This window comes from Capricornis sumatraensis, chromosome 10 (assembly GCF_032405125.1).
Source record: "Capricornis sumatraensis isolate serow.1 chromosome 10, serow.2, whole genome shotgun sequence".
NCBI lineage: Eukaryota > Metazoa > Chordata > Mammalia > Artiodactyla > Bovidae > Capricornis > Capricornis sumatraensis.
In genome coordinates, this window is record NC_091078.1 from 59,860,699 (window position 1) to 59,877,702 (window position 17,004).

At 39.5% G+C, this 17,004-nt stretch overlaps 1 protein-coding gene across 1 annotated transcript in view; it reads right to left on the reverse strand.

The window, feature by feature from the left end:
• Window positions 1-17,004, reverse strand: part of ULK4 (unc-51 like kinase 4) — a 489,483-nt gene that overhangs the window by 389,975 nt on the left and 82,504 nt on the right. The window contains exons 18-19 of the mRNA XM_068982354.1: window positions 16,578-16,661; window positions 6,338-6,499 (exon numbers count right to left, since the gene is read on the reverse strand). Coding sequence (XP_068838455.1) covers window positions 6,338-6,499; window positions 16,578-16,661 — 246 coding nt within the window. The remainder of the gene's footprint in view (window positions 1-6,337; window positions 6,500-16,577; window positions 16,662-17,004) is intronic.

Below are 17,004 nucleotides of genomic sequence, written 5' to 3' on the forward strand. Positions count from 1 at the left end.
GGTATATATCTAGAAAAAAAATGAGTACATTAATTTGAAAAGACAGATGAGCCCCCATGTTTGTAACAGCACTATTTAAAACACCAAAGATATGCAAGCAACGCCCCAAAAAAATAAGTGGATAAAGAAGATGTAGTGTACACACACACACACACAAGGATGGAGTATTACTCAGCCATACAAAAGGAGGAAATTCTGACATTTGCAGCAATGTAGATGGATCTAGAGAATATTACGCCTAGTGAAATATATTTGACAAATACTGTACGATACCGCTTATATGTAGAATTTTTTAAAGTAATACAAACAACTGTGCACAGGAAAATAGAAACAGACTCACAGATATTGAAAACAAACTACTGGTTACCAGAGAGGACAGAGAAGTGAGGGGTAAGTTAGGGGTATGAGATTAAGAGACACAAAGTCACGTATAAAACAGATAAGCAATAAGGACACACTTAGAGCACAGGAAATGATGGCCATTATCTTGTAATAGCATTTAATGAAGTATGCTGCGATTTGCGGGGTCGCAAAGAGTCGGACACGACTGAGCACCTGAACTGAACTGAACGTACAAAAGTACTGAATCGCTATGCTGTACATGCATGTCTGCATGGTAAATCGCTTCTGTTGTGTCCAACTCTTTGCAACCCTATGGATTACAGCCCACCAGGTTCTTCTGTCCATGGGATTCTCCAGGCAAGAATACTGGAGTGGGTTGCCATGCCCTCCTCCAGGGAACCTTCCCAACCCAGGGATGGAACTCATATCTCTTACACTTCCTGTACTGACAGGCAGATTCTTAACCACTAGCACTACCTGGGAAGCCCCACTATGCTGTATGCCTAAAACTGATATAAAATTGTAAATCAACTATACTTCAATTAAGAAAACAGAATTGTTCCATTATTTCAGTATCATCTCAAATATTATTTAATTCTTGGATTAAAAAAAAAAGCATTCTAAATGGAGTCCCTAAAGATCATGCTACAATTTGAATTTTTTAAGGAAATTTAGAGATCTCCCTTAAAGTGACTTAAAGACAGTGAACAGTAATTATCATTAGCACTATAACAATTCTTGGGAGAGGCTTTCAAACTAATACTGACTTGCTATTGATATAAAATATCTACCCAACCATATGGGTTATTTCTTGATGCAAGATTTGTCCAAATTACTTCTAAGTGTATTCAAAGTAATATGAGGGCAACTGTAAGGTCCTGTCTTCAGAAAGGCACTCAAATGCCTAACTTATCTTCCATATGGAAAAACTCATGCAAGAAATAACCTTTAATTCGTCACTTCTGGATATAAAACACAGTTGAGAGTTCACAGAGGCTTAAGATCATATGAGTACTTGTATTCCTCAAATTAAAAAAAATTAAATCTCAATTTTGATTTTCAGTGATCTGTTGTTTAAAATCTTTGCTTATTGAAACAGAGTTTGAAATTACATTTTATAGCTGTAAAGAACATTTTCAGTTCAAAATTCACTATAAAATTTACCTCAAAAAGGACATTATGTTATCTTCAGTTTTTTCATTAACTTTTTTTAATTTAAGGATAATTGCTTTATAGTATTGCATTGGTTTCTACCAAACATCAACACAAATCAGCCATAGATTTACTCATGTTTTCCAGAATTTTTAACCATCTATTTATTAAAGCAATGTCTAAGAAAGAGACTAATTTGGAAGTGCAGGCTGCATACCTATTAGAAACATGAACAGAATCCCCGTGGAATAAGTTTAAGAACGATTTCTTTTCTGTCTCGTGAATGATTTTTTTCTATGTCATATCAAAATTACCTTGGGGACCTCTTCAAACTCTACACACTCTCATCTGACCTCTGAGACCTTAAGCTACATGGGAAAGGGGCAGCGGGTGGAGAGAGAGGAGGAAGCAGTCAGTGTTGTTGAAAAGTTCTCCTGAACCACCACCCTGAAACACTCTGCTTTGTCACTCTTCCTCTCAGCATGCCAGGAATTATAAATAGCCCAATCACCTCCCTCACTGGAGCCATTCTATTCAATCTAACTCTAAAGGTTTCTCTGGTTCCCACTGTGGTTCATATAGAGATTCCCTACAAACTTAATAAATCCAGAAATCCTCTTATCCATTCAACACATTTCCCAAGTCAGGCCCACTCCCTTCAACCACCAATCCCTAAGCAATGGATGCCATTCCTGAGGGGGAAGGATTAATTAGCCATCTTTCACGCTACACCCAGGGCAGTGTTTTCCAAGAGCTTCAAGGCCTAGGGCAGCAGTTCTCAAACTTCAATAGGCATTAGAAGTGTTTGTTAGAATGCAGATTACTGGGCCTCTTCCTTCAGAGACTCTGAGACAGCAGCTCTGGGTCAGGGTCCAAAAACCCATGTTTCTTACGAATTTCTAGGTTACTTAATGCTGCTCATCTGAGGACCACACTGGCATAGGGGACTCTATGGGGCCAAGGGATGATAGGTCAGTCTGGGTGAAAGATGGTGGTGGCCTGGATTTCAGGAGTAACAACAGAGCTGCAGAGAGAGGCACAGTCCTGGGCTGTACTTGTGAATCACGGTCAAAGGACGGGTTGACTAGCTGGATGTAAACAGCAAAGGGGAAGGAAATAACATCTAGCCCTTTGTTTTCCTTCATCTATCTTCCCTTTCCTTCCCTTCCCAAAGACAATACATCAGATTCTGAGGAAAGGGGGCAGACACGGGAATGGGGGCATCCGCTCATGGAGCCCAGGAAGTGGAGCGGCGGGGGCAAGGCAGGAGGATGACGATACAGAGGAGGAGGCCAGAGGGGATGGAGTCTGCTGCGCTGAATAAATGAGCTGAACAGGTCAATAAATGCACGGAGAATAATGGGAACCAGGTTTCTGTTCAAGAAGGGATTTACAGATATAGAAAATGGGAGGTCCAGGAAGAATTCTAATATATTGGATTAACATCGGAAGCATCAGTATGAACGCATGAGTTTTGTTCCAAATACCTACAATGATAAATGTAGGAATAATTCTATGTATGTGTGAATATGTGCACACGTGTGTGTTTAGTCGCTCAGTTGTGTCTGACTCTTGGAGACCCCATGGATTGTAGTCCGCCAGGCTCCTCTGTCCATGGAACTTTCCAGGCTAGAATACTGGAGTGGGTAGCCATTGCCTTCTCCAGGGGATCTTCCTGACCCAGGGATCAAGCCCATGTCTCCTGCATCTGCAGGCAGTTTCTTTACTACTGCGCCACCTGGGAAGCTCCATATGTATATATGGGTACATACACTTTTTTTCTATCTCTGAATACTTAGAAGGCCTGAAAACAATAAAACCCCAAAGCAGTAAGCACATCACCCAGACTGTGGGTTCTAAACATCAAAGCTTCCTTGGAGAAATGATTGGTTCCAGGGTTGGCAGAGTGAAAATACGAAAGTAGTCCAAAAACTGCATGGTTTCAGAAAGGAATTAAGTGATCAAACAATGACAGAAATAGATCAACAGGACACAAAAGCCAGCTTGGAGGGCTTCTAGCATGATCCGAGCATTCAAACAACACATAGTAACAGTGGTAACAGTAATATGACATTGCACTTCATCAAATAAAACGGGCATCCCTGACCATAATGATACAAATACACGCATATACGAGAGAGAAGGGACAGCGCATCCTTACGATAGAATTCCAACCAATACCAAAGGCCTATTTTTGCACTGCTCTTAAGTACACTGTGCAACAGTTTTTACATTTTTAACGGGTTATAGAAAACAAACAGAAAAATAGAACAGAATACGGGACCTAGGGAGGTGGGATCGGGTTGGGTAGAAAGGAGGCCCAGGAGGGAGAGGATATATGTATACATACAGCTCAGTTTGTCATACATCAGAAACTAACACAACATTATAAAGCAATTAAACTCCAATAATAACAAAGTTTAAAAAAAAAAAGAATATGGAACAGAGACTGTATGTGGCCACCAAAACCCAAGGTACGTACTATCTGGCCCTTTATAGAAAATATTCGCCAACTTCTAATATAAAAGGAATGAAACAACTAGATAACCATCATATGGCAACCGTCACAGAGGCATCTGGTCCAGGTAGGGATCCTCAACGGTGCTAAGGAGGTTCAATGGGAAAACACTAGACAGACCCAGGTTGAGCCTTACCCTAAAAAATACAAGCCCCACACCCTTTAAACTCATAAATGACATGAAGTTCCCAGAAAGGCTGAGAAACTGTCTCAAATTAAAGGAGACTAAAGAAATATGAAAACAATATATTAACACATTACTGAATATGATCCTGGGGCACGAAAGAAGAAAGAGACATTTCGGGGGAAACTGGCAAAATTTCAGTGAAAAATTAATAATTTAGATGAATGTTGAGAACAAAATATAAGAAGCCCAAGATGAAAGAGTGAAGCTTACCGCGTCAGATGAAGAAAGTGCTAGAAGGTGTGGCACTTTGGTGGAAACAACTGCAAAGAACTTTGCCAAGAAAAGAAACCATGCTGAGCATAAAGACAAAAATGATAACAATAAACCCAATTAAAGCAAGACAGGTTGGTGGGTTGTTTTTTTAAGTCCAGGATTAAAATGAAGGCCTTAAGTAAGATATGACTCAAAGATGCCTTGAGAAAGTTCACTGGTATACTCTGTAACTCTGACAGTTTCTTCGTAATTACTAATATCACAACTTGGGGAGGGAATTCTAACAATGTGAAGCTCGTGAAGCAGGTGTCCTTTGTTTAAAGACATTCAGCGAGCAGAATTGTTAGCCCATGATCTTCAAAATAACATGGTAAGTAAAAGAACTCAAAAATATCCATCAGAGGCTGCGCTGATGGCTCAGTGGTAAAGAGTCCGCTTGCCCATGCAGGAGACAAGGGTGCGATCCCTGATCCAGGGCAATGCCACATCCCACGGAGCAACTAAACCCGTGTGCCGCAACCACTGAGCCCAGGAACTGCAGCTCCTGGAGCCCACGCCCTAGAGCCTGTGCTGCACAAGAGAAACTGCTGCAATGAGAAGCCTGGGCACCACAACTAGAGAGGAGCCCCTGCTTGCCGCAGTGAGGGAAAGCCAGCCTGGACAACAGCCAAAAAGAAACACAATTATAAAAATACATATGGCCATCAATAGCCACAGGATTTAGCGATATGCAAGTCTTTCAAGACGTCAGCAAGACTAGGTTCATTCACATTTTCAGGACAGATAAAACAGGCCCAAAAGGAGCATTTGTGGCAAAAAAAAAAAAAAAACCTTTCCAAGAAGTGTGGCTGGGGTGATAGGGGAACAGATGGAGGTACACCCTAGAAAACTTTGGATATGTTTTTATGTGGGATTTTTTGTTTAATTGGGGTAAAGAATACATGAGCGCTAATTAATAAGATTTAGTAGACAAGGAGAGGTTAAAGATTTAGGAAAGAGCAAAAATAACCATTTGACTGAAGATTCTCAAGAACAGATAGAAGAATCATGGAGAAGTTTCTCTGAGAGGAGAAGGGGCAGCTCATCAGTTGTAGAAGGAAGAATTGAGGCAGGACAGGGATGGAGGCAATCAGGTCCACAGACGCGGAAGACAGACACAGGGATAATTCCCATTGGACGTCTCTGTGGTTATCTGGGAAGTATGGGGGAAGTCACTTACTGAGAATGAAGGAGGGAAAAAAGTCGAAATGGAGGCTTAAGGAATAAAGATAAGGTCTGAAACTTGGCACAGCAAGAAGCACAAGGATGAGTCAGCTTGAGAAATACAGGGAGGGTCCCAGATAACACTGAGAGCCCAGATAAGACTGGTGATCAAAAAGAACATTTAAATAAATCCTGAGAAAGGCTTGAAGCATTTTCACTGACTCTTATATTGATACAACCAGGTTAACACATCTGCATACATAATTACCTTTTACACCAAGTCGTTATCACCATGGAAGTGAAGTAACAGACAATCAGCATACAAAAACTACAAAGTCATAGATGCCTGAACTGTAACATGAATTCATTTGAACCATATGACAAACCCACTGGACATAAAATCTAAAAGAGGGAGCTAACAAAAACAGTCAAGGAACACGAAAAATACACCAGACCGAATGCTATATCCAACCCACTGCTGCAGCTTTCCACTATCACCTCCAAATAGTTTTTGGAATCCTAATGTCAGGATCATACAAGACCCTTTCGGAATGTCCCAACAGTCCTCTTGCCTCAGGAGAAAAATCAAATTACTGTTCTCGCCAACTGCCACTCTTGAGATTTCCACCTATTCAATGAAATTCACTCTATGTCTAGCACAGTTCTTCAAATTTGGTATTTAAATACATGCAAATATATCCCCCAAAGACGCTCCATCTTACCGATATTGCTGTTATCCTAAGAGAATCACCTGTGGAATGTTTGAATAGGTACCATAAAACAGGCCCAATTTCCCCAGTAATAAAGCCCTGGGCCTGAGCAGAAAACGTAGTGCAGACATTTTCAATAATCTTTGCTGCCATGTGATTCACAACACGTTCCTCCTACAGAGAGAGAGAACACAAGGAGAAAATTAAATAGGTATTATTAATATTTAGGATGACAAACATATACACATCATTTCTTCATAACCATTGCTTTATAAATAAAGACCTGACACCAAGACCATCACCTTTAGGTGTTTCTGGAGGTGTGGTCATTTTTTCAGGCTACTATGGAACCATTACATTTGGCTGAGCGTTAAACATAGTTGAAAATAATTCTACATATATTGTTGTTGCTGCTGTTGTTTAGTTGCTAAGTTGTGTCCGACTCTTTTGTGACCCCACAGACTGTAGCTTGCCAGGTTCCCCTGTCTGTCCATGGGATTTCCCAGGCAAGAATACTGGAGTGGCTTGCCATTTTCTTCCCCAGGGGATATTCCTGACCCAGGGATCGAACCCATACCTCCTACATTGCAGGTAGATTCTTTACTGCTGAGCCACTAGGGAAGACCCTAATTTTCCACATATTTCCATAAAAAGGCTGAAATAATCTAGAAAATACACATAATAACTTATAGTATAACAAAAACTTGACGATTTCAAAATCTTAAGGAGTATGAAGAACAATCATCAGAAGTTACTCTGGGCTGGAAATAATTAGCTAAAGACCACCTAAATTCAGGGCATCAAGGAAAGTCCTAAGAAAGAAATTGCTCCAGTGGTGTGACCAAATTCACCTCAACTAAAGGCTGTACTATATTGTCCTAATAATGCTTAAAAGTCTCAAACAGGATCAAGCTATTTCCAGGTAACTTAAATGAATCCAAGAAAAAGCACAAAAGCACTTAAAAGACTTAAAATGCCCAACAACATAAAAATCACAATATTTGACATCTGATTAAATTCATACACACAGAGCAGGAAAATATGACTCATAAGAGAAAATTCAGTGATAGAATAAGAAAAAAGCATTTAAATGGCTATTATAAATACAGTACATATACTGAAGAAGAAAGAAGCATGTTAAGAATGAAAGAAATAGATTTTAAAATGACCCAAGTCAGAAGAGTAGAGATTATAATGTTTAATATGAGAAATACACTGAATTGGAATAACATCAGACTCTGCAGACTCAATGACTAGAGAAGATTAGTGAAGACATAGCAATTAGCAAAAAAAAGAAAAAGCTAGAATACAGGAGTGGGTTGCCACGCCCTCCTCCAGCCTATCTTCCCAACCCAAAGATCAAAACCGCGTCTCCTATGGCCCCCTGCATTAGCAGACGGGTGCTTTACCCCTTGGTGTCACCTAGGAAGCCCAATCTAAGAAACTCAATGAACCTCAAGAGGAAGAAAAGAATAACATCAAGGTACATCATAATAAGAAAGCTGAACGCCGAAGAACTGATGCTTTTAAACTGTGGTGTTGGAGAAGATTTGAGAGTCCCTTGGACTGTAAGGAGATCAAACCGGTCAATCCTAATGGAAATCAGTCCTGAATATTCATTGGAAGGACTGATGCTGAGGCTCCAATACTTTGGCCACCTGATGCAAAGAACTGACTCATTGGAAAAGACCCTGATTCTGGGAAAGACTGAAGGCGGGAGGAGAAGGGGACGACAGAGGATGAGACGGTTGGATGGCATCACCGACTCGATGGACATGAGTTTGAGTAAGCTCTGGGAGTTGGTGATCGACAGGGAAGCCTGGCGTGCAGTCCACAGGGTCAGAGAGTCTGACACGACTGAGCGACTGAACTGAACGTCATAATCAGACTGCTAAAAAGCAATAATAAAGAGAAACTTGTAGAAACAGTGACAGCAAAAGGACATATGGAGACTGTCTAACACACTACCCAACAAAGGTAAGGCTGATGGGAGACTTCTCATCAGAAACCACGCAAACCAGAACACAGAGGAACAACGCCTTTAAAGCACCCAAAGAAAAAGAAGCAACCATCAACCTATAAATGTGTACCCAACAATAACACCTTTCAAAACAGGTTGGTAAAAGGTACAAACTTTCACCTATAAGATGAATAAGGTCTGGAGGTCTAATGCAAAACAATGTGACTCTAGTTGATACACTATATTGTATAATTGAAATTTGCTAAAAGAGGAGAATTGAAATGTTCTCACTTCTACCACCCAAAAAAGGTAGCAGGATAAAATATGAGATGATTGATGTGTTAACTCGATAGGGGAATGTATGCATCTACCACAGTGTATGCACGTATCAAATCATCACTTTGTACACTTTATTTTCCCCCTAATTATACATACATACCAAGTCATGAGAGAAGTCTCAACAAATTCCAAAGACTTCAAATCATACACACACCATTCCCTCTATCCACAATACCATGAAGTTAAACACAATAATAAAAAGATGTTTTTTAAGATAGGTATTAAATGAGAAAGACACAGAAGAGCTATAGAATTTGTTCAGTCTACAAAGCATATAATGGGATAAAACGTTAAAGGAACATGAAAATTTACACAGAAGTCCAACCAGTGTAAACTGTACAGCCCTGTGGAGCTTCCCCCCTAAGATTATTTGCCACAGGAGAAGAGGAGGTGCAAACCTCCCTCTGGCAGTGAGCACACCACACTTCGTGCCTCTGACCTCACCAAGAGTCAGGAAACTGATCAACTCCCTGTACTCAGAAAAACACTCAGGACCGCTTCCTTATGCCATTCTCAAAGGTTCGCTTTAAGACACAGTAGGCAACTCCCTACTTGGTAAGCCCTACTGCCTTCTACTAACATTAGCATTGCAAATATTATGAACAGTGATATTAAAAAGAAAAACACACACAAAAAGGCTGCATCATTCCTATTCCCCATACACACTGCCCACTTTCACTATATAAAGGCAAGGGGAATGGTGCGTACCTACAGAGAACCCGATGTCAATGGCACACGCGTTCTTTATTAGGAAAATTAAACTTAAAACTGTGACAGTAACAAAAACAGAAAACGTAGCTGAACATTTTCACTTTTATCCAATATCAAGAGAATTTAACTTCTCCGTCCTCATTCTAGATAACTAGTGTCCAAACACACTTCAAAGATAATACACATAATGACTAATATCTCTATACTTTCTAATTCAAGTCCTGTCTTTTTCTAATTAAATACATAAGCAATTTACCACTAGCTTTCTTTTTTTAAAGCACTAATTATAAATTGGAAATTCAATTTCCTCTTAAAAGAAATTTGTTACATCGAAATTGTCTAATAAGCTATTGTTCAGAAATGAATAATTAGGCCAAGGATTTATTATTTGAGCCTCACTTTTTAACATATGGCAGGTGTTTAGTTCAGCACCCATAATTATATACAGACTATTATGCAAGTTATTTTAAAAAGAGGAGGTTGATTAGATACAAATAAATGATACAAATAAAATGAATCTCCTCTAAACATGTGGAAAGACTCTAGGTACTATTTTCAGCTTTTGTGTGCACTGTAGAGTAGGTTGCTACCTACCCAGATAAAAATCACTGCCTTCAAGGAAAGTCAGCTTCCTCAGCCTCCCTATTTCATGCACATATTGAACACATGCCATGTAAGTTCAATGCCAAATGTTTCCAGGATCAGTACAGTGATGATACCAAGTACATCATCTGTCTTTGCTAGTATAATCATTGGAAGGACTGATGCTGAAGCTCCAATACCTTGGCCACCTGATATGAAGAGCTGGTGGCCTTCACTCGAGAAGACCCTGATGCTGGGAAAGACTGATTGCAAGAGGAGAAGGGGAGACAGAGGATGAGATGGTTGGATGGCATCACTGATTCAATGGACAATGAGTTTGAGCAAATTCAGGGAGACAGTAAAGGACAGGGAAGCGTGGCATGCTGCAGTTCATGGGGTTGCAAAGAGTTGGACACAACTTAGCAACTGTAAAACAACAAACATGAGGGTCAAGGCAATGGAATGGGAAGCTGTCAAAGAGAGCCCAAGTCAGAAGCATGTGGAAGATCAACCAGCAAGGTACCTTTCTTCATACAAAACATCAGGTGGGGCTCCAACTATCAAACTACTCTAGAGTGGCACACCTGGGACTCAAATCCACATCCTCTGACTCCCAGCTCAAAGTCTCCAAAACGCCAACGCCAAGTCGAAACAATGACTCAGTGTCATCATGGACACCTTTTCTTCTACACTGCCACATTCTCTTTAAAACAGTTAGAGAGACTTCCTTGGTGGTCCGGGATTCTTAACAAACAATCCGCCTTCCAATGCAGGGAACAAGGATTCAATCCATGGTTATGGAACTAAGATCTCACATCCCACGGGGCAACCAAGTCCAAGTGCTGCAACCTAGGCCCGGCACAGCCAAAATAAAAACAAACAAAATTTTTCGAAAATAAAATGTTATACCAGATTTTTTTTTTGGCATGTTCCACACTAAGTCTCTCACTCTAAATATTTCCCTCTTTCCAACTGAGCATTTACATCTGTAACAAGGTCAAAACCACTTGACTCACATTTCTACTATCATTGTTAAAATTACAGAAGTCATAACAGGTTGACCTGCTTGGAAAATAAGGTCATAATCTCTTAGGTAATCTTTTGAAGAAGAGAAAGTTTACTGAACACTATTTAAGTAAACTCATAACAGTCCCAGAATAAGACTACATTTCTCTCCCAAAGTGCATCCTACAATTTGCCACAGGATGAGATACGTCTGTGGGCAAATAAATTTGCAAACATCATATACAATATGCTCCCATGTGGATTCATAATTACAAGTTCTGAAAAGTACTAAATACAAACGAAACCATTCAACTTTGTTTAACCCGATATGTCCCAATGTATCTGACTAGAAAACCCTTATCATAGAATATGTAGGAAAATCCCTTGGCAAAGTTAGTTATCTATGCACCAGAAACATGAACAAAATTTATAATTTAAAACTAAAATTGTCTTCCAAGAAATTTACATATGAGTTAAAACAAAAAAGTACAATTCCCATACCACATTTTTTTCAATGCACAGATTAGAAGGATAAGGGGTAAAAATCAGAATCAATGGCCCATTTTCAATAAGTCACATTACTAAGTTTTGAAAGTATAAAAAGGTAAGTTAGGCAGAAAACATCAATATATTTAAGACAGAAACAGCACAACAATGTTAATGTTCTTAATGCCACTGAACTATATGCTTAATAGCTAAGATGGCAAATAGTATATATATTTTACCACAATTTAAAAACATACAAGAGAAATAGAATACACAGTCTTAATCTATATACAGTAATGCAACTTTGTTATTGTAACAAAAGAAAAAAGAGGCAATAAAATTCCACCCACCTGAAAAAGTTTAAACCATCCCATAAAAAACCCTGGACCCAGAAAAAAATTTAAACTAGGGATTATCTATAAAAGAACAATAATGGAAACACTACATGTCAAAATAATGGGACACAGCTAACACTAGGTTGAGACAAAAGTTGACAGTCTTAAGTGTCTTAGTCAATACATAAGAGAAGGGAAGAAAATGCAAATATAGTTACAAAACAGCAAGAAATGGCATACTAAACCAGAAATTTTTTTTTAAAAATCACTTTCCTATTAAATGAAGATAGGGCAGTATCTTAATCATCTTTGCCTCTCCTGTATCCAGCCGGTACCTCTAAAGAATGGGAGCTGTATCTGAGAGAGTTGACTTAAGCAGTGAATTAAATACATTAGCGGAATGTCATGGAGAATTCAAAGGAACTACAATCATCTTATTTCAGTGTTTTTTAAACCAAATATGACATTCTCTCGTTAGTCTTCTCACTGAGTATGCCTTCCATTATCATTACTATCAATCCTCCTTATATACTATACTCTCAATCACATACCAACAGGTGAACTTGCATGTAATTTTTAGAATCAACTTTTCAAGTAAAAAGAAATTTTAAAAGGAGCTCAGAAACTCAGGAAAAAGATTACAATGGTAACAAAAAAAAGTCACTGTATATTTTCAAAATTATTAAAAAATAAGGACTATTAATTTAAATAGCACGGCACAGAGAACAGCCCAACAGAGCTAATTAGAGCCCAGGAGAGACATGCACACAGAAATGACAGAGGTGACACCAAAGAGTCGTGGGGAGAAGACTTTTCATTAAATGATGCTGGAATAACTGATTACATTTATTTCAAAAATAGAACTGGACGCACACGTATCACCACACACAGACACACAAAACAATTACAAATAAATTAAACTTCTAAACAGAAAAAAGGAAAAAATAAAAAATAACTTTTAGAAGAACATGTAACATGGGCGTTCCTTGTGGCTCAATGGTAAAGAATCCGTCTGCCAACGCAGGAGACACAGGTTGGATCCCTGACCCGGGAAGATCCCACCCACATGCCTCAGAGCAACTTAGACTACGCGCCACAACTACCGAGCCTGTGCTCTAAGCCCAGGAGCCGCAACAACTGACCCCACATGCTCGAGAGCCCGTGCTCCACAACAAGAGAAGCCTGCACAGTGAGAAGCCCGCACACCGCAGCTAGAGAGTCGGCCCCGCTCGCTACAGCTGGAGAAAGCCTGTGCAGCAGCGAAGAGCCAGCACAGCCAAAAATTAATGAAGTCTAAGTGAAAGTCGCTCAGTCATGTCCGACTCTGCAAATTCTCCAGGCCAGAACACTACAGTGGGTAGCCTTTCCCTTCTCCAAGGGATCTTCCCAACCCAGGGATCAAACCCAGGTCTCCTGCATTGCAAGCAGATTCTTCACCAGCTGAGCCACAAGGGAAGCCCAAGAACACTAGACTGGGTAGCCTATCCCTTCTCCAGCGGATCCTCCTGACCCAGGAATCAAACCGGGGTCTCCTGCATTGCAGGCAGATTCTTTATCAACTGAGCTATCAGAGAAGCCCAAAAATAGCTTCCCTGATAGCATCACGGACTCAACAGACATGGATTTGGGTGGACTCCGGGAGTTGGTGATGGACAGGGAGGCCTGGCGTGCTGTGGTTCGTGGGGTCGCAAAGCGTCAGACATGACTGACCGACTGAACTAAACGGATACACACAAAAAAGAATATGTAACAGCACATCTTAGTGTTAGAGTAACATGGATTGATAAATTTCTATTAAAGTTAACTTCTGCTTAGCCACAGATACTATAAATGAGAAGACCAAACATCTTATGGATTGACAAATTTCTATTAAAGTTAACTTCTGCTTAGCCACAGATACTATAAATGAGAAGACCAAACATCTTATGGATTGATAAATTTCTATTAAAGTTAAGAACTTCTGCTTAGCCACAGATACTATAAAGAAAATGAAAAGACCAAACATCTTATGGATTGATAAATATCTATTAAAATTAAGAACTTCTGCTTAGCAACAGACACTGTAAAGGAAACGAAAAGATCAAACACAAAATAGAAAAGTATCTGGGACTCGTGTAAACAAAAAAAGATTAATATCATATCCAGAACACAAAAGAAATTCCTGTGGGTAGAGTACCATGACATCTGAATTTTTTCAGACATCTCAGAAAATAAACAAATGAATAAATAGTAAATACACATATATGGATATATATACATACACACATATTACAACAAAGCAAAAAAGGCAAATATATTAACAGCTGATGGAAATAAAGGCCATTAGTTTTCTTTCCTTTTCTAATACTTGAAACATTTTATAGCAATAGCTGGTAGAGGCAGGGGCAGGGGGACAATGGTATGCAGAATTTCTACAAAGCAACAGAAGAAACTGGCTTAAGACTTGATAATCATTTTCAAAACAGGAAATTCCAAAAACCAAGATAAACAGAAAAAGATGGTCATCCTCATTAGTAATCAAGAAAATGCATATTAAAATGACACTGAGGAAACAATTTAATGCTCATGAGATTGTCAAAAATTTAAACTGTGACTCTATCAAATGTTCAAGAAGATGTGGGTCAGTGGATACTCCTATATAAACTGATACACATGTGTGCCTGTGTTCCTGTATTGAGGCATACACCAACACACTAGTCAGTGGTACCAATGAGCTGCACTTTACACAGTCAACATGTATCAACCTCAACCTAACTTTAAGCAAAAGAAAAAAAAATTAAGTCTCAAAAGAACATGGTGCTAATCCATTTATACAGAGTTCAACATTTAGAATTAATCTAGTATTTAGCAATACACTCAAAAAGGGAAACAAAGAAAAATCTGTGAAAAGAAAAAAAAAATTTTAAGCAAAACAAGAAAACCTTGGTGAAGTTTATCACCAAAATTAGAATACTCCTTGAAAGAAAGTACAAATTTCAATCCAGAAGAGACAGAGAATTCTCTAAGCAACCAGTCTTTTGCTTTTTAACAGAGTGAGTCAGAGTATGCGCTTTTAACCATATCCACACAATTCATATACTCTTCTGTAAGAAAAGAACCTGCACTCAGAAATACCTGTAGGAGCTGGGAAAACAGTTTTCTACATTAAAAAAATTAAATCATCAAAGACAAGTGGCTTAAAAATTATTTTACCTTCAACTATGTCCTGAATACAATAGACAAATTTGCTCAAGAACTGCTACAATCGAATTATTTTTGAAAAGACAGTCCTTTTTTAGGGGGAATGTTTACCTCTGAATTTGTCATTTTATAGGGACAGTGTTAGTGTACGTGCTGCCAAAGCATACACTAAAACGTCTTCCAAATATATAAAATTTTCACAAATTAGAGAGTTCTAGACTTTCTTCCCTCTTCATGAAAAATACACAAGACCTGACACACATACCAAGAGAGAATAAAAGACAAGTGTGTATGTTCACTGTGAACTCTACCATTAGCTATATCATTATGTTACAGTTAACAACACACATGCATAGCAAACACTCTTCATAGCATGCACTCAGTGAGAAATACAGGAGCGCTTGGGCAGGACATGTCTAATAAAGGACCCCACCTCATGGGTTAGAACTGACCACCTTTTACTCAGCATTCGTCTAAGTCTTATAAATTAAAGATACAAAGTTTTAAAACTTTCTTTACACCATTTAAAAAATCCTGGAAGACTCCGGTCTCCTTTGAGCTCCTGTATTTTGTTCTTCGGCGTGAATGCACTCAACAGATTCCACTTTACAGTTTTATCTCATCTCCCACAACAGGTAGATGTGTGCATGAACATAAAGCCCACCTTCTTCATCCGTGTGCCCCCTGGGTGTGCCTGGCTTGAGGCCTTGAATGATAAACCCAAACATGTCTTTTGACTACAGATAAAGATAACTTAATTCTCATATTGTTGATACAGCGCAGTTCACTGGCTTCATGCACACCCCACAGGGACAACTGGCTACACATTCACCCTACAGGCTGAGACGTGCTCTCGTTGCCTTTCTGGATCATTAGGGGAAAACTGCAGAGATTTTTCTGTACTTAGGACATCATGCCATTACCATAACATGCATGAAGTAATGAACTCAAAAGAAAGATGTTTGTTTTGACATTTTTTTTTTCATTCCTTAAGGAATGCTTTTAGCCTATGGCTTTGCCTTGGGTGAAACAATGTCAAGGTTTAAAGCAAACAAAAATGCCAGCCTTTGAGGTCAGCTATAAATCCTCCTCACGGTCACACACAGGAGCTACTTATGCAAGTTGGCTGGTTGGCCACCTGGCTGGTTTTCAGCCATTAACAGTAGCAAGAGAAGGGATGTGCATAAGCTGAAGAAACCACATCAGATAGTAAAGACTACTTAATATTAAAACCAGTGGATGCTGGTGGCAGCTTCCTTGTTTCTGAACCACAAAATGGCAATATGACAAGATAATCACTGGGCTATCGAGGCTGGCAGAAAATTCCCTGTATACACCTGGCTTACTAAACTGAGTTACTGGTAACTGGAAGCAGGGGATTAAGGATATGTCACTGAGAGCTACTTAGGTTGTTTATATTTGCTATCGTCTCTTAAAAAGCAAGACATTTAAGCAAGTGAATGTGAGTTGGTTTTTTCACTTGCTCCACTGTAGGTCACGGGCTCACAGTGGCTTGTCGGGATTATTTAAATTCAGGAGCGGTACAGCGCTTGGCTGACAGGCCCGTGCACCGCTGCAGGCTACAATCCTCACACAGTGCCTGAAGGGTTATTACAATTGCAGGCGTCTACAGAGGACAACAAAGCAGCCTTACCCCTTCCCGGAGGCACCTCATTAGCACCGTGTATGCAGCCAAGGGAACAGCCCAGCATTCTCGGGGGTGCTTTTTTTTTTCTTCCTAAAAATGAAGCAGAAGGAAAGGCAGTGAGGCTAACGGCACAGAAGGTGTTAACCCTTTCAAGAAAAAAGGCCAAGTTTCACACAGACAAATGACGTAGAACTTCTTAACATTCTACTGCAAGCACTACTTACAACCTGCCAATTCTGACCTGATGAGGGGTCCTTTACTGCAGTGTACATACAAAGCATTTCTTCCGTTTCCCAGTATGTCATATATGATGTTGGTAAGCTCCCCTCAGCAACAGCTAGATGGAAAGAACCAAGGGATGACAGCATGCTCTGGCTGATAGAGAAACCACTCCACTGATAACCACAGATTACCATACACATACTTCTACGTA